The sequence below is a fragment of the Trichechus manatus genome, unplaced genomic scaffold (genome assembly GCF_000243295.1).
Source record: "Trichechus manatus latirostris isolate Lorelei unplaced genomic scaffold, TriManLat1.0 scaffold00110, whole genome shotgun sequence".
Classification (NCBI taxonomy): Eukaryota; Metazoa; Chordata; class Mammalia; order Sirenia; family Trichechidae; genus Trichechus; species Trichechus manatus.
In genome coordinates, this window is record NW_004444046.1 from 8,103,703 (window position 1) to 8,128,303 (window position 24,601).

General features: G+C 37.7%; 1 protein-coding gene across 1 annotated transcript in view; it reads right to left on the bottom strand.

Annotated features, from left to right (window-relative positions):
- SPATA16 (spermatogenesis associated 16) overlaps positions 1-24,601 on the bottom strand; it is a 284,660-nt gene that overhangs the window by 111,254 nt on the left and 148,805 nt on the right. Inside the window, exon 4 of the mRNA XM_004383491.1 lies at positions 12,069-12,153. Coding sequence (XP_004383548.1) covers positions 12,069-12,153 — 85 coding nt within the window. The remainder of the gene's footprint in view (positions 1-12,068; positions 12,154-24,601) is intronic.

Sequence of the window (24,601 nt, forward strand, 5' to 3'; positions counted from 1 at the left end):
TGAAAATGGCCTTAGAGACTGTTATAGATTGAATTGTGTCCCCCCAAAATGTGTGTCAACTTGGCTAGGCCATGATTCCCAATATTATGTGATTGTCCACCATTTTGTCATCTGATGTGATTTTCTTAAGCATTGTAAATCCTACCTTTATGATGTTAATGAGGTGGGATTAGCAGCAGTTATGTTAATGAGGCAGGACTCAATCTACAAGATTAGATTGTGTCTTAAATCAATCTCTTTTGAGACATAAAAGAGAGGCAGGGACCTCATACCACCAAGAAATAAGAGCAAGAGAAAAGCGTGTCCTTTGGACCCAGGGTCCCTGTGCTGAGAAGCTCCTTTACAGAAAAGATTGATGATGAAGACCTTCCCTGAGATCTGATGGAGCGAGAAAGGCTTCTCCTGGAGTTGGCACCCAGAATTCAAACTGCTAGCCTCCTAGACTGTGAGAGAATAAATTTCTCTTTGTTAAAGTCATCTAACTGTGATATTTCTGTTATAGCAGCACTAGATAACTAAGACAGAGACTATCTAGCACAGGGGTTGTGCATCAGAATCACATGGAGAGCAGTAGAAAAATACAGCTTTCAAGACCTACCCAAGTCTGAGAATGTAATAATTTCAGTGTTTCCCCAAGTGACTCTGATGCAGTCTGTCACTAGGCCCGTGTTTGTTTGAGAACCAATGATTAAGGCCAGTTTCCTCATCATATAGAAGCAGAAACTAAGGCCTAGGGCAGTTGTGGTAGATTGAATTGTTTGTTTCTGTTTTTCACCTCCATGCAGCAATATCGTATCTACACTTGTCATGGCTTTGTAGTGGGCAGAATGTAATGATATACCCCTCGCCCTTGGGCTTGACCATGTGGCTTGCTTTCGCTAATAAGATGTTAGCAAACATGGTGTGAGCAGAAGCATGACATGTGCTTATAGTGTTTGACTTTCTGTCTTGGAATTCTGCCTTTTGCCATCAGACGAGCCATTGGTCAAAGAAGGATGAGAGACATGTAGAGCACACTTGGACCTCCCTGCATCTTGGAGGTAAGCCCAGGCAAGCCCAGCCTAGATCAGTCAAACCCAAGCCTTATTGTTGTAAGCCCCTGAAATTTAGAGTAGTTTGTTACACAGCATTATTGTAGCAGTGGTTGACCAATACAGAAATGAAATGACTTAACCAAAATTGAGTTCTAGCACTGGAACAAAATTACATTCTTGAATAACAGACCAGACCTCTTTCTGCTGATCCATGTTGCCTCTTTTCTTTTACTTCCTTTCCTTTATGGAGTTAAACACAGTTATCTATTGCCTTCATAAAGCCCTTCTGTTTTGTCTATATTTCCTATATTCCAGAACATTCTGGTCTCCTATCCTCAACAGAGCTTACCTCTCCCTCTATCTTGTTCCTTCAGGATTCTGCTTTGACCTTTCTAAAGTGATTAAGAAATCTCAAATAAACTAATTCTCACAATAGTGTTCAGAAATCACCCATTAAATGAGATAAATACTTTCAGATAGATTTCTTTTTGCATATGATATGTGGCTGACTGGAGACTCAATGCCAAATGTTGGGAATTTAAGCAAGATACATGACAAGTTGAAGGGGAAATATTTTTGGGTGAGTGCTTTAGTGGTTCTCAAATATATCTAATCTAAATTTTATACGGTCTGAGTTGCTTTCAGACACTCCCTGCCCAACTTTTTTATAAACTCTCTGCCTGACAGGGATAAATAAATAAATAAATAGGTTATAAATATAGAACATTAAGAGAAATGTTCATATGGTATTTCTATTTTGTCCTTTTCTGTGGAAAAAAAATTTCACATTGAAACAAATCTTTAGAGCAAACACATTTTTCTTCTCCAGAAAATGCAGGTGTTTTGTTAAAGATAATAAAAAAAAAAGTTTCATGTTTCTTGACCTTACTTTGTCTGTAATTTCATGTTGAAGATTTTGTTCTTATTCTGAGGTTGAGGTATCATAACTTCTTGCCATATATATGGCTAATAGTGGGATGATTTTGCAATATCAAGAAATAAAGGAGAGAAACAGTTTTCATTATTAGTTTAACTGATCAACTCCTGTTCAATGATAAATTGTCCCCTGTCACTCTCTGGTCAGTGCAGAAACAGTATTAGCTTACTGCTGTCTTGCTTTCCATGTTTGAAAGAAGAAGCTAATAGCCAAGACTTGGGACTTGTGTGGAGACAACAGTAGCACAGAAACCAGTGAGCCAAAAGACTATTGGAAATCTGCACTCTTCTCCAAATATTTGATGAATCACAAACTCAAATGAAGCACAAAATTCTTCCACAATTGTGTACTTAAAGCACACACACATACAAATGTTCCTTGAATTTTATTAGCACTAAAATTTTTAATTGCAGACAAAGCAACTATGCCAAAATATTCTCGTGACAGACATTATTGGTTTGAATTTCATATCAAACCAATATTTAATTTGGTCAATTTATTGATTTAACAAATATTTATTGAGCTGCTTTTTGCAATGTACTGTGATGGCACTTGGAAGAAAAACAGGTTTACAAAAAATGATGTCTAACTTAAATACCAATAGTCCAGAAGTTTTTCCTAGTTTGTGCTAGAATATATGCTCCTTGAAGACAGGTTGATGTCTAGTTTGTTCCCTGCTGTATCCCCAACACATAGCCACTAGTAAGTGCTCAATAAATATTTGTTGAATGAATATGAATGACATATACAACTTCAGAATAAAAAAGAAAAGCATCCACTAACTTAGAAATAGTTTGGACACATTGAATTGGAAAGGTTTTGTGAATCAGTGTAGTGCAGTTTATGGAGGCAGTATAACTGACACCAACATTCTGGGTGCTTTTTTTGGCTTTGGGTGTGGGAAGCAGTAAATGTTTCTTGCTAGACCCAAAACTACAAGAGAAAAGGGTTGTTGCAACAGTGAGCATCATGCAAAGTGAAGGAGTACTGCAGCGTTCTTAGCCTGTGGTCCGTGAATCCCTAAAGTCCACAGAAAAGCTTTAGGAGCCCACAAACTGTGCACCATTTTCTGTGTGCTTGTGGTTGGCGAAAATCTCTTTTTGTCTCTCAGTGCAGCCAGCTCCTGGTTTTGTTCTTTGAGAGTGGACTAATTATACCAAAGACATATGGTCTTTATGTGTGTGTGTATGTGTGTATGTGGGGCCTTTTTGGAAGCTATATAGGCCACTGATATCTTTGAGTGGTGAACATTTCATTGCCAAGTACAACTTGAATTGGATGGGGCGTCTTGGTGTTCTCTGCACAGATGGAGGACCTGGGAAGTTGGCACTGCTCAGTCTTTGCTGTTTCAATGTAGAGAGATATTCCACATGTCAGGTTTTTACACGGGCCTCTGTTGGTGTCAACAGCCCTTCCAACAATCCCAAAGGAGGTCTTTCTGCTGCTGTGAAAGTCTCAACTTCTCAGAGCCAAGAGCTTGAATCAATGCCTTTTCAGGAGATGTTTGTCAAGATTCAAGAGCGCACCATGTTGTTCTGCCCTACTGGTAAAGTTTGTTGGCAATGCAGAGAAGAGGTTTAGAGTGATTTAGTTTGGTTAATGTTTTACTTTTTTTAAAAAGAGAAAAGTAAAGCTCCTTCTCAGGACGATTTGATAGTGAGAAGTTCATTCCAGGACTTGCTTTATACTGGCTGATATCTTAGCCACATGAATGAGGTAAATATTTTAATTGAAAATGCTGAAATTATTATTAGAGGTGCTTCTGAAAAAACCATGAGCTTATCTGACTGAGTGGCTAATCTAAAAGAGGTGGTTGGAGTCAAATAACAATATGAATTTTCCAACATTGGAGGTGAGACTGATAAAAGTCTTGAGAGTTTCTAGGGATAAAAAATCTACAGATACTTGGCAAATTGGCTGAACTCTTACTGTCCTTGTCCAGACAATCTTTAAATTGAAACAGTCTTTAAATTGCTGATACAGGTAGCTTGATGATACACAGACCTAACAAAGATGACCTCATTGACTTGAGGACGAAATAATTGATGTAATATGAATTCAGGTTGAAATCTTTGGCAGTTCATGACACATGCCTACCCTTATCAGATATTGTGAACTACAAGAGCTCTGAGTATATTTGTTTAAGAGGCTTTGTGAATCTGGGTTTAGCCCATATTGCCTTCAAAATGAAGCAATGAACAATTGATGGAATGTAAAATATGATATTTCAATTTCTTATTCCAGAAAAATTACAACAACCTTCTCACAAGAGTAAGAAAACCATAATTCTTTGTAAATGCTGACTATGTATATGGGATCAATTTCCAATGCCATGAGATAAATAGAAAGCATATTTTCCCAAATATGCATTTGTAAGTATTGTTTTAGATGGATACTCATAAATCGCATCGCATTCTCAGAGGGATCTGTGACTCAAAAAAAAAAAAAAAAGGAAAGAAAAAAGAACAATTAAAGAATTAAAGTAGAAGATGAGCTGATGAGGCAGCTTGCTCTCTTTAGTGCACTTCCTCTGCATTTGTTTCGTGGGAGTTCTGTCAAAAAATTAGCCATTATCACCTTTTCTCACTCCAGTTTTGTTTTTGTTTTTTTAATGGAGAGGGTTGCTATTTTATTTTATTTTTATTTTTTATTTATTTATTGTACTTCAGGTGAAGGCTTACAGAACAAATAGTTTCTCATGAAACAGTAGTACACATGTTGTTTTATGACACTGGCTAACAACCCCACAACATATCAACCCTCTAACTTCTCACCTTTTTTTTTTGGTGAAAATATACACGGCCAAAGATACACCATTTCAAAAATTTCTACATGCACAGTTCAGTGACATTGACTATGCTCTTCCAGTTGTGCTGTTATTCTCACTTAAGATGAAGGCTTACAGAACAAAATAGTTTCTCATTTAACAGTTACTACAAATGTTGCCCTATGACAATGGTTAACAATCTCAGAACATATCAACAATATCCTTACTCAACCTTGGGTTCCCTATCACCAGCTTCCTCTCACTCCAGTTTGCTGAGCAGTGCAGACCAGAGTGGGCTCTGTTACATTGCAGGAGATAAAGCCACACACATGACAACTTGTGTCTGGGAACATGCTTGAAAATGAAGGCTGGAGAACAGGAAGGGGGCATGGAAGAAGACAGGAGCTTCCCACTCCCCACCCCCGGTACTTTTAAATCTAGTCCTGAATCTGAGGGGTAAGGGGCTTGGGAGATGAACTAGAGTTTACTATAAAATTCTTATTGGAACAATATTATTACGTTAGGGACAATAATAGCTACTTCAAAATAACTAATCTTTAGCCTGACAGGTACGTTCCATTTTGCTAATCAGTTCAGAATTATGATGAGGTCTTGAGGTGTTCTTGAGGAGGAGGATGGCTGATAACAGAAGACTGTGTATCAGGTTATAGAGACATGCTTATGCTTGCGAGTACAGCCATGACAAGTTATTTTCAAATCTCTCTAGCTCTGAAGAGGTGATGCTATTATAAAATAACATGTGCAAACACTTTTATTCAGAGTGATATATACCAGTGTGAGATGTCATATAGTGTAGAGCTTTATGCCTTTTTTTTCTTCCTGGCTGGATTGATGATATGAAAAATATTCCCGATGCAATTGAAAGGTGTTCTTGAGCTCACCAAAGCAAAGGTTAGTTCTTTTGCATCTATGAGTTCTTAAGTCAACAACATATGAAAAAAGGGTAAACTGGTTATCAATATTTTACATGTGGAAAATTTCCATTTCCTGTTTAAGACCTCTAAAAAGAATAACCACACAGAGTGGTAGAATTTTTATGTGGTTGAAAAGGAAAATACATAGAAACTTTTTAACTTACAAAGATGGTACATATACTGCTGCTGCTAGGTGCCATCTAGCCAGCCCCAATTCATAGACTCCATGAATGAAACACTGCCTGGTCCTGTGCTAGCCTCATAATCATTGCTATGTTTGAGCCCATTGTTGCAGCTACTGTGTCAATCCATCCTGTTGAGGGTCTTCCTCTTTTTTGCTGACCCTCTACCTTACCAAGCATGATGTCCTTCTCCAGGGACTGATCCCTCCTAATAACATGTCCAAAGTACATGAGACGAAGTCTCACCATCCTTGCTTCCAAAGACAGACTTGTTTACTCTTCTGGAAGTCCTTGGTCTATTCAATATTCTTAGCTAAAACTATAATTCAAAGGGGTCAATTCTTTGCTCTTCCTTATTCATTGTCCAGCTTTTGCATGCATATGATGTGATTGAAAATATCATGGCTTGGGTCAGGCCCACCTTAGTCCTCAAGGTGACATCTTTTCTTTCCAACACTTTACAGAGGTCTTTTGCAGTGGATTTGCCCAATGCAATATATCGTTTGATTTCTTGACTGTTTTTGACTGGTGAAGGTAGACCTTGTCTATTCAGTTTTTAATGGATGTTGACAAATATACGTGTGGGTACAATCTCTAGCTGTGATGTCTGAGGGCATTTTTAAGTTCAACAGTGCAATGCTATGGTGAATTGGATAGTGAGGCATTGCTGTCTCTAAAGATGCAATGAACTGGGCACATCCTGGCAATGTCCAAAACGCCGTTCTGATTTAGGATAGAACAAGGTTCAGCGGATGTCTTAGTTACCTACTGCTCTTGTAGCAGAAATGCCACAAGTGAGTAGCTTTAAAGAACAGAAATTTATTTTCTCACAGTTCAGGAGGCTAGAAGTCTCAATTCAGGGCATGATTCTGGGGGGAGGGTGTCCTTCCTTATTTATTTCAACTTTTAGTAGCTGCCAGCAATACTCAGCGTTACTGGGCTTGTAGATGCAGCTGTCTCTGTTGTCTATCTTCCTCCTCCCCCCATGTGTGTTTCTTTGTCTATTCTGTTCTTTCTACAACTGAAAAGTGATTAGGTTTAGGACCCATCCTACTCTGGCATGGCCTCATTAACATAACAAGAGAACACCCCTATTTCTAAACAGGGTCATATTTACAGGGATTTGGATTTCAATGCATATTTTTTGGGAATACAAATCAATCCATAACAGGGGGAAGATGTGTAGATTTGAATCAAGATCAGAGACAGGCTGGTTAGCAGAAAGAAGTACATAACTGGCTTAAGAGAATGATGTGGTTGCTAACGTTGGGGTGAGACAGAGGGTTTAGTTCATGGAATGTATCTTTATGATGCAATTTTAAAATATATTTGTCATGGTTTGAATTATGTCCCCCCAAAAATGTGTATATCAGTTTGGCTGGGCCATGATTCCTGGTATTGTATGATTTTCCTATATGTTGTAAATCCTGCCTCTATGATGTTAATGAGGGAGGATGGGTGGCAGTTGTGTAAGTAAGGCAGGACCTGATCTACAAGACTGGATTGTGTCCTGAGGCAATCTCTTGACATATAAAAGACAGAAGTGAGCAGTGAGACAGGGGGACCTCATACCATCAAGAAAGCAGTGCCAGGAGCAAAGCGCGTCCTTTGGAGCGGGGTCCCTGCGCAGAGAAGCTCCTAGTCCAGGGGAACACTGAAGAGAAGAAGGCCGACAGAGAGGAAAAGCCTTCCCTGGAGCTGATGCCCTGAATTTGGACTTTTAGCCTACTTTGACTATGAGGAAATAAACTTCTGTTCGTTAAAACCATCCACTTGTAACATTTCTGTTATAGCAGCGCTAGATGACTAAGACGATATTGCTTCTTTTTTTTTCTTAAAATTTGTGACATCATTTTGGATGTACCTAAAACTGTGAGATTTTAAGGCTAAAATGGGCTTTGTGAATAGATATTCTCAAACACTTTATGCCAGTCACCCGTTATTTTCTAGTTGAAATGCCTCTAGATGCTAACTTTCCCTAAGTTAAATAACTAGTTGATATTAGAACTTGAACTGTATCAGATCTGACTCCCAGACAAAAGCTCTTTTCCACTTTACCAAATTGCATCAAAATAAAGGAGAAAAAGAGAATACAAAGGAAATACGTTTTTTTAAAAATATTTTTGTTAATGCAGAATAGTAAAGGAGCAAATAGCAATAGTTCATATTATTTGCTTATTTTGTTTTATTCCTTTTTGTATAGCAAACATTAGTTTGAGATGAAAAATTATATATGAATATTAATATTAATCTATTAATGTTCTCTGAAAACTGAAGAGACAGAAGAAATTTTCATTTACAAAAATATTAAGCTCTTAGCTTAGGTTGCAACAAAATTGGATCTATTTTTTCCTAGCTCAATGTAGAAAACACAATATGTATTCAATATACATTTATTTAATGGATGAGTAAATTAACTCAAACAATCCTTGGGGACCTGGCATATGTCAAGCCTGCTGAATATTATTCATTCTAAGATTCAGCTCCTTTCCCACCTGTCTCAAGAAGCCCCTGGAACCCAAAAGTCCTCTGCCTTCTGTATATTCATAGCTCATATTATTTGCTTGTTTTTCATGTGCAGTGATTATTTACAACTATTTAGTTGCATGCCCTTAAGCAAGTGTTACTGTTTGCAGGTTCCAGATTCTCTTAGGAAAGTCTTAAAACTATAATCAGATTAAGATGGCACAAATGTAACTTTCTGTTTTTATGATCACAAGTCTCGAGTGTAGTAGGATTAATTCAAACTTTTATTTTTCTATAATAGGTAAATTGAGCCCAAATATTTAGATAGAGCCATATAAAATGTCAGCAATTTTATATGGCAAACTTACTATTTTACTGGCTAATATATTTTGTATGTTGTTATTGTTAGGTACCATCCAGTCAGTTCTGACTCATAGTGACCCTATGTACAACAGAACAAAACACTGCCTGGTCCTGTGCCCTGCTCACAATTGTTGTTATGCTTGAGGCCATCGTTGCAGCCACTGTGTCAGTCCATCTCGTTGAGGGTCTTCCTCTTTTTCGCTGACCCTCTACTTTACCAAGCATGATGTCCTTCTGCAGAGATTGATCCCTCCTGATAACATGTCTAAAATATGTGAGACAACGTCTCACCATCCTTGTTTCTAAGGAGCATTCTGGCTGTACTCCTTTCAAGAAAGATTTGTTGGTTCTTTTGGCAGTCCATGGTGTATTCAATATTCTTTGCCAACACCATAATTCAAAGGCATCAATTCTTCTTAGATCCTCCTTATTCATTGTCCAGCTCCTGCATACATATGAGGTGATTGAAAACACCGTGGCTTGGGTCAGGTGAACCTTAGCCTTCAAGGTGACATCTTTGCTTTTTAACACTTTAAAAGAGATCTTTTGCAGCAGATTTGCCCAATGCAATGTGCCCTTTGATTTCTTAACTACTGCTTCCATGGGCGTTGATTATGGATTCAAATAAAATGAAATCCTTGACAACATCAGTCTTTTCTCCATTTATCATGATGTTGCTTATTGGCCCAGTTGTGAGGATTTTCGTTTTCTTTATGTTGAGGTGTAATCCATACTGAAGGCTGTAGTCTTTGATCTTCATCTGTAAGTACCTCAAGTCCTCTTTGCTCTCAGCAAGCAAGATTGTGTCATCTGCACATCCCAGGTTGTTAATGAGTCTTCCACCAATCCAGATGACACATTCTTCTTCATATAGTCCAGTTTCTTAGATTATTTGCTCAGTATATAGATTGAATAAGTATGGTGAAAGGATACAGTCCTGACACACAGCTTTCCTGATTTTAAACCATGAAGTATCCCCTTGTTCTGTTTGAACTACTGCTTCTTGGTCTATGTACAGGTTATGCATGAGCACAATTAAGTGTTCTGGAATTCCCATTCTTCACAATGTTATCTATAATTTGTTATGATCCACACAGCTGAATGCCTTTGCATAGTCAATAAAACACAGGTAAACATCTTTCTGGTTTTCTCTGCTTTCAGCCAGGATCCATCTGACATCAGCAATGATATCCCTGGTTTCATGGCCTCTTCTGAATTCTGCTTGAATTTCTGGCAGTCCCCTGTTGATGTACTGCTGCAGGCACTTTTGAATGATCTCCAGCAAAATTTTACTTGGGTGTAATATTAATGATATTGTTAGATAATTTCTGCATTTGGTTGGATCAACTTTCTTTGGAATAGGCATAAATACGGATTTCTTCTAGTCAGTTGGCCAGGTAGCTGTCTTCCAAATGTCTTGGCATAGATGAATGAGTGCTTCCAGTGTTGCATCCATTTGTTGAAACATCTCCATTGGTATTCCATCAATTCCTGGAGCCTTGTTTTTCGCCAGTGCCTTCAGTGCAGCTTGGACTTCTTCCTTCAGTACCATTGGTTCCTGATCATATGCTACCAACTGAAATGGTTGAATGTCGATCAATTCTTTTTGGTACAGTGACTTTGTGTATTCCTTCCATCTTCTTTTGATATTTCCTGTTTCATTTAATATTTTCCCTGTAGAATCCTTCAGTATTGCAACTCAAGGCTTGAATTTTTTCTTCAGTTCTTTCATCTTGCAAAATACCGAGCTTGTTCTTCCTTTTTGATTTTCTAACACTAGATGTTTGCTCGTGTCATTATAATACTTTACTTTGTCTTCTCCAGCCACCTTTAAAGTCTTCTGTTCAGTTCTTTTACTTCATCATTTCTTCTGTTTGCTTTAGCTACTCAATGTTCAAGAGCAAGTTTCAGAGTCTCTTCTGACATTCATTTTGGCCTTTTCTTTCTTTCATGTCTTTTTAAAGACCTCTTGCTTTCTTCATGTATGATGTCATCCCACAACTCATCTGGTCTTTTGGTCAATAGTGTTCAATAAGTCAAATCTATTTCTGAGACAGTCTCTAAATTCAGGTCATACTTTGGCTCTCATGGACTTGTTCAAATTTTCTTTAGCCTTCAATATTCAAGATTCTTCTGACTTAGTAAGGACAATATTTTAGTAAAAATTGTAATGTTTATAAAGATCATCTTGTTGCATTTATACTGGTTTCCACGTTTTCAATGGTAGGGTCACATAGCTATCCTGGTTGGTGGAATGCCCGTTTATCACCTAAGTTATTTGATATGACTGTGGGATTCAAGCTGAGAAGTAAATCTGTAAGGAAGGTGGAATCCAATAAGTTTGTTAATTTAGTAGGAGTTAACTTGGAGGGAAAATTGAGACATAATGAAGATATCACGTGAGGTAGAGAGACAGAAAACTAGGTGCCAAGAGATAATAGTGGAATGGTGGGAAAAATCTTTCCTATTATTATTTTAGTAAATTTTATTCTAGCTTGTTCAAAAGGTTTCTGTTGAATTAAAATAAACCATCTCAAAGTACAAGGAAAAAAAAAAAAAACCTACACAGTCTGGAGAAGATATGGAGGAGGGAAGTAGCTACTGTAGACAATTTTCAAAGATTTGAAAGTTTTCCATTTTGAAATGGGTTTCCATTTGGTCTGTGTGGCCCCAATGGGAACCACTGGATAGAAGTTCTAAGGGAGGAGATAGTCACTTTAAATGAGATAAACAGTTTAGTAATCAGAAAATTGGATGTTGTTTTTTGGGGTAAGTGAGTTCTTTGATTTGGTTATATTTCAGCAGAAACTTACTGATAACTTGGGGGGGTTAGTTGTCAAGTTGGATAAGGAAATAGATTTGTTGTGAAGGAGATTTAACTAGTAAATTATAAATTTTCATAAATTATGATTCTCTTCTTGGCATCCAGTTGACTCTCAGTATGATTTATTATTCTGCAGTTTGTTTTTGGTCAAGTCTTCTAAACAAATACAACTGATCTTTACATTTTCCTTTATGATATAATTGATATTACTTCTAGAATCTGCTTTTGCTGGCCATAGATCAACAAGAATCTATGAAATACAATGTTAAATTTTAAAGGATCATGTTATTATAGCAGCATGCCTGGAAAAATATTCCTGGGATGTCTGAAACTGATATTGGGTTGTAAAACTAAAGTATGGACCAAAGGTTAACAACCTTGAGTTTCGCCCTTAAAATTAGTTTCAGAAAACTATTTCATTATAAACACTACTAGGTAGCGTCCTTCTGATTGATATGTCCAGAGCTATCTTTTTCATCAGTCTTTTAAGCACCAGTCCTTCATTTTGGTTCTAAAAATGAGATGAACTCCTCCTTCCTAGTTGGGGCATCAATTTTTACCTGCCAGTACAGTTTGATGAGCTTGCTTATATACTGCTCACTTCTTCCACAGAGCCAGAACATGTAGTCGGCAATCATGGCACTCCTAAGGATAAGGACAGATTTTTTTAAAACAAATTTATAGGACCGAAGGAACACCATAACAGGAAGTATATACAAATACTGAGTAAAAAGTTTTTGTACTGAATAATTTTGACTAATTTTAAGCAAAGAATAAAACACATTTTAGAATGTAGATGTAGCTTCGTTTTGTTTGTAGCTAAACTAAAACTATAGGAGAGAAGCAATAAGTCATTTTTCTTCTGGATGGTTTTCTATTTTGTACAGTATAAAAATATTTGAAGACTAAGAGAGTGCCTTATTTTGGTTGTCTCTTACTAAGCTTCAAAGTGTTTGCAGACTAATGTATATCTTATGAACTTTGAAATGCTTTCAAACCTAGCATACCACATATTATTGTTCTTGTTGTTAGTTGCTGTCTGACTCATGGCGACCCCATGTACAAGATAATGAATGTTGCCAGTCCTAAGCCATCTTCATGATCATTGGTATGCTGGAGTCTGTCGTTGGAGCACTGTGTATGCTGAGTGCCTTCCAACCTACAGAGCTCATCTTCCAGCAATATATCAGACAGTATTCTCTCGTGATCCGTAGGGTTTTCATTGGCTAATTTTCAGAAGTAGATTGCCAGGCCTTTTTTCCTAGTCTGTCTTAGTCTGGAAGCTCCACTGAACCCTGTCCACCATGGGTAATCCTGCTGGTATTTGAAATACTGGTGGTATAGCTTACAGCATCATAGCAAATGCAACCCACCATGGGACAACAAACTGACAAAGGGTGGTGGATAGCATATATAGCTAACTATTATACTGGTATTTAAGCAGATCTCAGGCTTTACCTGAATTAAAGATTACTCACCTTTGATTAAATTAGCTTTCTTAAAATTGAAAATAAAAAAAACTCCAGTTCAACAAACATTCCCACTCCCCCAATCTTTGTGTCTAATTGAATTGGTTTCAGTATCTAGTCTGCATAACAACCAAATTAGTCTTATTAAGCTAAGGGGATATTAAAAACTATTGTGCAATGGATATTAATTCATTGCTTAGCACCCTTTGGAAAAACAGTTTACTTTTATGACTGTTTCTCTGCTAGACCTTGTATTTCTTTCCTCTAGAGATTCCAAATCCAATTAAATGTGACTAGAAGTAATTCCAAATTGTCACGTTAGCCAATTAAACATATAATAATCCTGTGTACCTAATCACTAGTACCAAAAGTTTATTTATTGAAGTAGAGCTATCACTGTGTACCCCTGAATGTTTTTCTTATCTTTGCCTGCAGATACGTGTTGTTTCTTGACATCATTGTAAATTGAATTAGAAAATTTCCTTCCCTAAATATAGGTTGTCTAAGGCACAGCAGCTATAAGCTTGCTATAGCACCCTATTAAAAAAATTAAAACGTTTAGATTCTTGCTGAGGACAGACAAAAATAAAGACTTTAAAAATTAACAATGGAAAACAATACCATCATTTGAAGGATTATTCAGCTCAACATATATATTTTATCATGTGGTGTTGAAAAGAAGCTGTTCCTCACATTTCAAAATAAATGACAATAATCCAAATAATAATAACTAATCCTTTCTATTTTCCAAAGCCCTAATTTGATGATAAGATAATAAGAGATAGGAGATTTTGACGTTATGTGAATATGTATGTCGTAGAAAACAACTTATAAAAATTATATAGACTGGAGAGAGATGAAAATACATTTCAAATGTTTGAATTTTGATAGAAACACTTGGAAATATTTTCTTTCTATGACAACCTAAAAAAGAAAGTCAATTTGACATATAGATGCTGGTTACCTAATAGAAAATCATTTAATCAAATTCCGAATTTAAGAAATTATTGAAAAATGTAAAAATTTCACTCTCAAGCACAGCACCCCTGAATTTATAAACATTGTGTACTCTTAGGTGACAACTTGTGTCCACACTCTGATTTCTCCTACTGTGGGTATGGATCCACAAACATTACTTAACAAGAACATCAGCCATTAGTTAAAACAGGAATTGTCAGCTTATTCATATAAAGGGTCAGATAGTAAATATTTTAGGCTTTGTGGGCCATGCGGTCTCTGTTGCAGCTACTCAACTCTTCCATGTTAAAGCAGCTACAGACAATATGTAAACAAATGAGTGTGGCTGTGTCCACACTTTAAATGTGTGTCAACTTGGCTAGGCCATGATTCCCAGTATTGTATGGTTGTCCTCCATTTTGTGATCTGATGTATTTATCCTGTGTATTATAAATCCAAACTCTGTGATGTTGGAGCCTTGGTGACACAGTGGTTAAGAGCTCAACTACTAACCAAAAGGTCAGTAGTTTGAATCCACTCCTTGGAAACTCTGCGGGGCAGTTCTACTCTGTCCTATAGGGTCACGATGAGTTGGAATTGACTCTATGGCAATGGGTTTGGTTATGGTGATGTTGATGAGGCAGGATTAGGGGCAGTTATGTTAATGAGGCAGGACAAAGTCTGCAGGATTAGGCTGTGTATTGAGCCAATCTCTTTTGCGACATAAAAGAATCAAGCAGATAGGAGAGGGAATTCACATCACCAAGACAGAAGCGCCAGGGGAGGAGTGCATACTTTTGACCTGGTGTCCATTCGCTGAAAAGCCCCTAGACCAGGGGAAGATTGATGACATGGACCTTCCCCCGGAACTGACAGAGAGACATAGAATTCTCTGGGAATGGGCTCAGAGAATTTGGACTTCTAGCCTCCTAGATTGTGAGCGAATAAATTTCTCTTTGTTAAAGCCATCCCAATGTGGCATTTCTGTTATGGCAGCACTAGAAAACTAAGACACTTGGATTGGAATAATTGTGAGACAGCAGAAGATAAATCACCAAAGTGGGTTTCTAGGGCTTGATTGCATTTTTTGCTTTTGCTGATTTAGTCTTGAGTTCATTGAATATTAGAATTTTCAGCATATTTATTACAGTTTCTCAAAAGCTGCTTTTTCTGTAAAGATATGTTGTCAAATAGTTTACTACATTTTTAAGTGTGATTTTTCTTACACCTTGGGACTCAAGTCTTTTTTCAAGGGAACACATTCCAAATTTATATTGAAACAAGTGAAGAATTAAGATTCATTGAAATTATGAAGCCAGAGCCAACATGGCACCATAGACAGATGCATCATGACATCCCTCTGCAGCAAAGACCTAAAAAACTAAGTAAAACAAATACAAATGTCAATCCTGGAGCCCTCAGCATTGAATGAAGGGGTAAATAACTAGATCAAAACCAAATGGAAGAAGAAACTGAAGGAAGACGGAGAACAAGTGGAGGTCCCTTGCCAACTGACACGGCACAGTGTCGCCATCTTGAAGCACAGCCAGCAACGATCCCAGACAGGGAGTACAGGAAGCCAAAGTCATGGAGCTCCCAACAGGAGAAAGAGCACCTGGGAACCAGAGAAACACACTTTCCCATCCCTTACACTTCTGCCCCGTACACCACCCCAACCCCTTTCCAACAGGCCATGCCTTGACATGTGGCTAGAGAGCTACCAGCCCGCTGCAAGCCTGGGTTCCCCTACCCCCACCCACTGACTCCTGCCATGCCATATTTTTTCCCCTTTCTTCCTTTTTTTTTTCTCCCTCTTAACTAGCTCTGTACACCACCTCCACCCCTTCCCGATGAGAAAAACCGTGCCACTCAGCTAGAAAGCTACTGGCCCACAATCATCCAAGTCCACTCCGCCCCCATCTTTTGCCTCCTGCTGTGCCATTTTTTTCTTCTTTCCTTTTCTTTCTCCTTCCCATCTAGCACTGTATACCACCTCTATTCCTCCCCATTAGGTCACTTTGTGCCACTGTGGCTAGAGAGTCACTGGCCTGCCACCATTCCAAGGCTGACCTGCCTCCACACAATGGCTCCCGCTGTGCAATTTCATTTTATTTCTTCCCTTCCTTCCTTTTCTTTCTCCCTCCCATCTAGCCCTGTATGCCACCTCCTCCCTTCCCACTGGGTGAGGCCACACCACTGTGGCTAGAAAACCACTGGCCCACCACTTTCTACCACCCACTTAACCCTGTACACCACCCCCACCCACCTTTCTGCTGGCTCCCAGGTCCGCCCTATGTCCACCTAACAACTACCCTTTTTTTCTTTCTCTCTCTTTTATTTTTCCACCATTTATTCCATACTCCACCCCGTCCTTCTCACTGGCCCTTGCCATGTTGGCTATTGCTAGAGTGTCCTTGGATCAGGTCCACCACTGCACTGGGCCTGCACTACCCCTCCCTGCTTATCACTGGAACAGCTGCTGAAGGAAGGGAAGTGAGCCTATAGCACTCCTTGTCTGACCCACCCCCCCACCTATCTGCTGATGGGCTATGAATGCTCCCACATCACTAGACCAACATCAGGAGGCAAAGAGCACTCGCCCAGTCTGCCCTGAGCCACTTCACCAGACCCAGTGTACAGCAAAGTGGGCTCAACCTGCCTGTTGCTGCCCTGTCACCAGGACAAGGTGGTGACAGCTATCATGCCCACAGACAAGCAAGCAACAAAGCATGCCTGTCCTGCCTGTCCTGACATATCAAAACTAAATAAAGAAGCAGGATGAAACAAATGAACATATAATCAATAAATAAAAGAAATAATACCTTAATGTCGCAGAGACAGCAGATAACAACAAAACATATAAAAAAGTAGGACAAGACGGCTCCAGCAAGTGACCAAAATAAAAAATCAGATGACCTTCTGGTAGAAGAAAAGGCAGTTGGAACGATCTGATATGGAATTTAAAAGACTAATACTTAGGGCTCTCCAAGAGATTAGGAAAGAGATCAAGGAAAACACGAAAAAAAAAAAATGAAAAAGTAGCCAAAATCAAGGAAAACACAGACAGAACAATAGAAGAATTCAGGAAAATAATACAAGAACAAAACATCAAAATAGATAATCAATTTCCCCCAGAAACCCTTTTAGCTAAGCAATGAAGTTACTCCTGAGGTTCACACTTTGGCCAAAGATTAGACAGACCCATAAAACAAAATGAGACTAAAGGGGCACACTAGCCCAGGGGCAAGGACTAGAAGGCAGGACAGGACAGGAAAGCTGGTAATAGGGAACCCAGTGTCGAGAAGGGAGAGTGTTGACATGTTGTGGGGTTGTTAACCAATGTCATAAAACAATATGTGTACTAACTGTTTAATGAGAAGCTAGTTTGTTCTGTAAAACTTCATCTAAAATACAATAAAAAAATAAGCAATTAGAAATCATACAAAAACAGCAACTAGAAATCCAAAAGATAACAAAATTTCAGAAATGGACAACTCCACAGAAGGTAATAGGAGCAATTTTGAAACAATGGAAGACATAATCAGCGAGATCGAAGACAAATCCATGGATGCCACATTGTTTGAGGAAAAATCAGAGAAAAGAATGAAGAAAACGTAAGAATTATGTGAAATACAATCAAGAGCAAATATCTGAGCATGATCAGAGTTCCAGAATAGGGTGAAAAAATGGAAAACAGAGAGAAGAATATTGAGGATTTGATGGCAGAAAACTTCCCAAATATCATGAAAGATGAAAAGCTTATCATCTAAGAAGCTCAATGAACTCCATATAGGATCGACTCCAAAAGAAAGTCACCAAGACATATAATCACTCTCACCAAAACCAAAGACAAAGAAAGATCCTGAGAGCAGCTAGAGAAAAATGAAAAGTCACTTACAAAAGGGGAAACAATAAGACTAAGCTCTGATTACTCAGTGAAACTATGCAGGCAAGAAGGCAATGGAATATATATATATAAAACCTGAAACATATATGCCATTATATGACATATATAAAACCTAAAAAAAAAGAAAAAAACTGCCAACCAAGAATAATATATTCTGCAAAACTCTCTCTCAAATAAGATGGTGAAATTAGGACATTTCCAGATAAAGAGAAATTAAGGGAATTTGTAAAAACCTAACCAAACTTACAAGAAATATTAAAGGGAGTCCTTCAGTTAGAGAATCAACAACATCAGACAACAACTGGAGTCTAGGACACAGGACAGCATCAGCCAGACACCAACCTAGTTAAAGAACTCTCAATAATATAATAAAGCAAAAGACTTAAAACAAGGAAACAGAGATTTCAGTCTGTAAATGACAACAATGTCAAAACAATAAAAGGGGGAATAAATGTTGTAAGTACAAAACTTTCAAATGAAGAGGAAGTCAAGGTGATATCAGGTAATAAAAGACTGATTCAAGCTTAGGAAGATAAGGGTAAATTTCAAGGTAACCACACAGAAAGTTAACAAATCTCATCAGAATAAAAAAGAAGAAAACCATAAGGACTCAGTAAACACAAATTCTATGATAACAAAAGAAAATAAAATCCACAAACAACAGGCACTTAGCACAGGAAAGTAAGAGGAACAAAGAAAACACTGACACCACAAAAAAACAAAACAATACAAAACACAAAGAAACAAAAAACCATAACAATTTGACAGCAATAGTTATACCTACTGATAATCACACTGGATGTAAATGGCTTAAATGAACCTGTAAAGAGACAGAGAGTGGCAGAATGGATAAAAAAGCACAACCAGTCAATATGCTGTCTATAAGAGACACACCTTAGACACAAAGACATAAATACATTAAAAATTAAAGGATGGAAAAAATATATCAAGCAAATAGTAATCAGAAAAAGGGAAAGGAGTAGCAATACTAATCTCAGATAGATAGACATTAAGGCAAAATCCACCACAAAATACAAGGAAGGGCATTACATAATGATTAAAGGGACAGTACACCAAGAAGACATAACCTTAATAAGTATCTATGCACCCAATGACAGGGCTCCAAAATACATTAAAAAAAACTATAACAGCACTGAAAAGAGAAACTGACAGTTACACAGTAACAGTAGGAGATTTCAAGACACCACTCTCAGTAAAGGATGGAACATCTAGAAAGAAACTCAACAAAGGTACAGAAGATCTAAAAGCCAAACTCAACCAACTTGACCTCACAGACATATGAAGAACACTCCACCCAACAGCAGCAAAGTATATATTCTTTTCCAGCACACATGGAACATTCTTCAGTATAGACCACATTTTAGGCCACAAAGCAACCCTCAATAAAATCCCAAACATTGAAATAATACAAAGCATTCTCTCTGATCAAAATGCCATAAAAGTACCTAGCTAGAGCAATAAGGCAAAAAAAAAAAAAGAAAAGAAAAGAAATAAAGGGCATCCAAATTAGTAAAGAAGAAGTAAAACAGTCCCTATTTGTGGATGATGTGATACTATACATAGACAACCCGAAAGACTCCACAAGAATACTACTGGAACTAATAGAAAAATTCAGCAGAATAGCAGTATACAAGATAAACATACAAAAATCAGCTGGATTCCTATACACCAATAAAGAGAACTACAAAAAAGAAATAAGGAAAATAATACCATTTATATTAGTCCCTGGAAAATAAAAGATCTAGGAATAATTCTAACCAGGGACATAAAAAAGCTACACACACACACACACAGACACACACACACACACAGACACACACAAAAAAAAACAAACTACAAAGAACTACTGCAAGAGACCTGCATAAATGGAAAAGCATACAATGCTCATGGATAGGTAGACTCAACATTGTGAAAATGTCAATTCTAAACAAAACGATCTACAAATACAATGCAATCCTGATTCAAATACCAACAACATTCTTTAAAGAGATGGAAAAACTAATCATTAACTTTATATGGAAAGGGAAGAGGCCCTGGATAAGTAAAGTACTACTGAAGAAGAAAAATAAAGTATGAGAACTTGCACTACCTGACCTCAGAACCTATGATACAGCTACGGTAGTCAGAACAGCCTGGTACTGGTACAAAGACAGACACATTGGCCAATAGAACAGAATTGAGAACCCAGATGTAAATCCATCCACCTACAGTCACCTGATCTTTGACAAAAGACCAAAGTCCATCAGATGGGGAAAAAAGTCTTTTTAACAAATGGTGCTGGCAAAACTGGATGTCCATCTGCAAAAAAATGAAACAGGACCCATACCTCACACCATACACAAAAACTAATTCAAAATGGATTGAAGACCTAAATATAAAACCAAAACTTATAAATACAATAGAAGAAAAAATAAGGTCAATGCTAGAGGCCCTAATACATGGTATAAACAGGTTACAAACCATAACTAACAGTACACAAACACCAGAAGATAGGCTAGATAACTGGGATCTTCTAAAAATTAAACACTTATGCTCATCCAAAGACTTCACCAAAAGAGTAAAAAGAGAACCTACAGACTGGGAAAAAAATTTTGGTTATGACAAATCTGACAAAGATCTAATTTCTAAAATCTATAGGAAAATCCAACACCTTTACAACAAAAAGATAAATAATTCAATTAAAAAATGGGCAAAGGATATGAGCAGACATTTCACCAAAGAAGACATTCAAGAGGCTAACAGACACATGAAGAAATGCTCGCAATCACTAGCCATTAGAGAAATGCAAATCAAAACTACAATGAAATACCATCTCATTACATTCTATTTTGTACGTTACTGATATTAATCAAAAAAACAGAAAACAATAAAGAGGCTGTGGGGAAATTGGAACTCTTATGCACTGCTGGTGGGAATGCAAAATGGTGCAACCATTTTGGAAAATGGTATGGTGCTTCCTTAAAAAGCTAGAAATAGAAATACCATATGATCCAGCAATCCCACTCCTAGGAATATGTCCTAGAGAAATAAGAGCTGTCACATGAATAGATATATGCACACCCATGTTCATTGCAGCATTGTTCACAATAGCAAAAAGATAGAAACTTACCTAGATGCCCACCAACAGATGAATGGATAAACAAACTATGGTACATACACAAAATGAAATACTATGAAGTGATAAAGAATAATGATGAATCTGTGAAACATCTCACAATATGGATGAATCTGGAGGGCATTACGTTGAGTGAAATGAGTCAGTCACAAAAGGACAAATAGTGTATGAGACCACTATTATAAAAAATCATGAAAAGGTTTACACACAAAAAGAAACAATCTTTGATGGTTATGAGGGAGGGTAGGGATGGGGATGGAAAAACACTAAATAGAAAATAGATAAGTGGTGACTTTGGTAAAACGTAAGACAGTACACAATACTGGGGAAGCCAGCACAACTTGACCAAGGCAAGGTCATGGAAGCTTCATAGACACATCCAAACTCCCTGAGGGACTGAATTACTGGACTAAGGGCTGGGGACCATGGTCTCAGAGGACATCTAGCTCAATTGGCATAACATAGTTTATAAAGAAAATGTTCTACATTCTACTTTGGTGAGTAGTGTCTGGGGTCTTAAAAGCTTGTGAGCAGCCATCTAAGATACTCGACTGGTACCACTCTATCTGGAGCAAGGGAGAATGAAGAAAACCAAAGACACAAGGGAAAGATTAGTTCAAAGGACTAATGGACCACAACTACCACAGCCTCCACCAGACTGAGTCCAGCACAACTAGATGGTGCCCGTCTACCAACACTGACTGCTCTGGCAGGGATCACAATAGAGGATCCCGGACAGAGGCTGGAGAAAAATATAGAATAAAATTCTAGCTCACAAAAAAAGACCAGGCTTACTGATCCGACAGAGACTGAAGAAATCCGAGAATATGGCCCCTGAATACCCTTTTAGCTCAGTACTGAAGTCACTCCTGAGGTTCACACTTCAGCCAAAGATTAGACAGGCCCATAAAACAAAATGAGACTAAGTGGCACACCATCCCAGGGGCAAGGATGAGAAGGAAGGAGGGGACACGAAAGCTGGTAATGGGGAAACCTAGGTTGAGAAGGGGAGAGTGTTGACACATCGTGGGGTTGGCCTCACGTATGGTCACAAAACAATAAGTGTATTAATTGTTTGATGAGAAACTCTGTAAACCTTCATCTAAAGCACAATAAAAAAGTCAAATAATGACAATTTCAAAAAAAAGATATGTGACATCAAAAGATATGTGAATATGACTTTATTTGAAAATAACACCTTTACAGATATAATTAGTTAAATTAAGATGAAGCTATTAGGGTAAGCCCTAACCTCTTTATGACTGGCATCCTTATAAGAAGAGGAGTTACCAGGGAAGTCAGAGGCAGAGAATGGAGTGATGCTATTACAAGCCAAGGAATGCCTGGGGCTTCCAGAAGCTGGAAAAGGCAATGAAGATTCTTCCTCTAACACCTTCAGAGAGAGCATGGCCCTGCTGACACTCTGAAATAAGACTTCTGGGCTCCAGAAGTGTGAGAGGATAAATTTGTTTTTGTAAGCCAAAACAAATGCCATAAAAGTGGAAATTAATAATAGGAAGAGCAAGGAAAAAAAATCAAATGCATGGAAACTGAATAACGCCTTGCTTAAAAACAACTGGATAACAGAATAAATCAAAGGGAATAAAACATTCCTAGAATGAAAACCCATCATACCAAAGCCTTTGGACACAGCATAGGCAGTGCTCAGAAGTCAATTTATAGCAATAAATGCACATATCAAAAAATAAGAAGGGGCCAGAATCAAAATGTTAGCCCTACAACTCAAACAAATAGAAAGAGAACAGCAAAAGAAGCCCACAGTCACGAGAAGGCAGTAGTAAAGATTAGAGAAGAAATAAATGAAACAGAGAACAGAAAAACAATAGAAAGAATCAACAAGACCAAAAGTTGATTCTTTGAAAAGATCAACCAAATCAACAAACCATTGGCCAAACTGACCAAAAAAAAAAAAAAAAAAAAAAAAAAAACAGGAGGGGAAGTAAATAAGTCACATAAGAAATGAGACAGGGGACATTACAACAGCTCCAACTAAAATAAAATGGATCATAACAGAATACTATGGGAAATTGTACTCCAACAAATTTGAGAACCTAGAGGAAATGGACAAATTCCTAGAAATGCACTACCTATCTAAACTAACATAAGCTGACATAGAAAATCTGTACAGACCCACATCAAGAGAAGAGATTAAAGAGGTAATTAAAAAAATTCCCAACAAAAATAAAGCCCTGGCCTAGAAGGCTTCAGTGGGGAATTCTATCGAACATTCAGAGAAGAGCTCACACCAGTACAACTCAAACTATTTCAGACCATAGAAAAGGAAGGAATATTCCTGAATTCATTCCATGAAGCCAGCATAACCCTGATACCAAAGCCAGACAAACTCTCCACACAGACACACAAAAATTAGAGTAATATCTCTCATGAATATAGATGCAAAAATTCTCAACAAAATTCTAGTTAATAGAATTCAACATCATATTAAAAAAATAATACACCACAACCAAATGGGATTCATAGCAGGTATGCAAGTGTGGTTCAACGTTAGAAAATCAATCATCGTAATCCACCACATAAATAGAACAAGAGAAAAGAATTACATGATCATTTCAATAGACATAGAAAAAGCATTTGATCATGTCCAACACTCATTCCTGATAAAAACTCTCAATAAAATAGGAATAGAGGGGAAATTCCTCAACATAATAAAGGACATCTAGGCGTAGCATTGGAGCTCTGGTGGTGCATTGGTTAAGAGCTCGGCTGCTAACCAAAAGGTCGGCAGTTGGAATATACCAGCTGCTCCTTGGAAACATTATGGGGGCAGTTTTACACGATCCTAGAGTCGTGATGAGTTGAAATCAACTCGATGGCAGTGGATTTGGTTTGGTACGCAAAAGCAACAACTAACGTCATTATTTTTAAATGGAGACAAGCTGAAAGCATTCTCCCTGAGAACAGAAACAAGACAAAGATGTCCTTTATTACTACTCCTATTTAACATTGTGCTGAAAGTCCTTGCTAGAGCAATAAGGAAAGAAGGGCTGTAGACTTTCACCTTCATCAGTAAGTGCTTCAAATTTTCTTTACTCTCAACAAGCAAGGTTGTTTCTTCTGCAGATCGAAGGTTGTTAATGAGTCTTCCTCCAATTCTGATGCCCTTCATGTTCTTCTTCACATAGTCCAGCTTCTCAGATTATTTGCTCAGCATATAGACTGAATAAGTGTGGTGAATAGATCCAACCCTGACCCACACTTTTCCTGATGTTAAACCATGCAGTATCCCCTTGTTCTGTTTGAACAACTGCCTCTTGGCCTATGTACGGGTTCCACATGAACACAATTAATTGTTCTGGAATTCCTATTCTTAGCAATGTTATCTATAATTTGTTATGATCCACACAGTTGAATGCATTTGCATAGTCAAAACACAGGTAAACATCTTTCTGGTATTCGCCGCTTTCAGCCAAGATCCATCTGACATAAGCAATGATATCCATCATTCCACATCCTCTTCTGAATCCGGCTTGAATTTTTGGCAGTTTCCTGTCAATGTACTGCTGCAGCTACTTTTGAATTATCTTCAGTACAATTTTACTTGCATATGATACTAATGATATTGCTCTGTAATTTCCACATTCC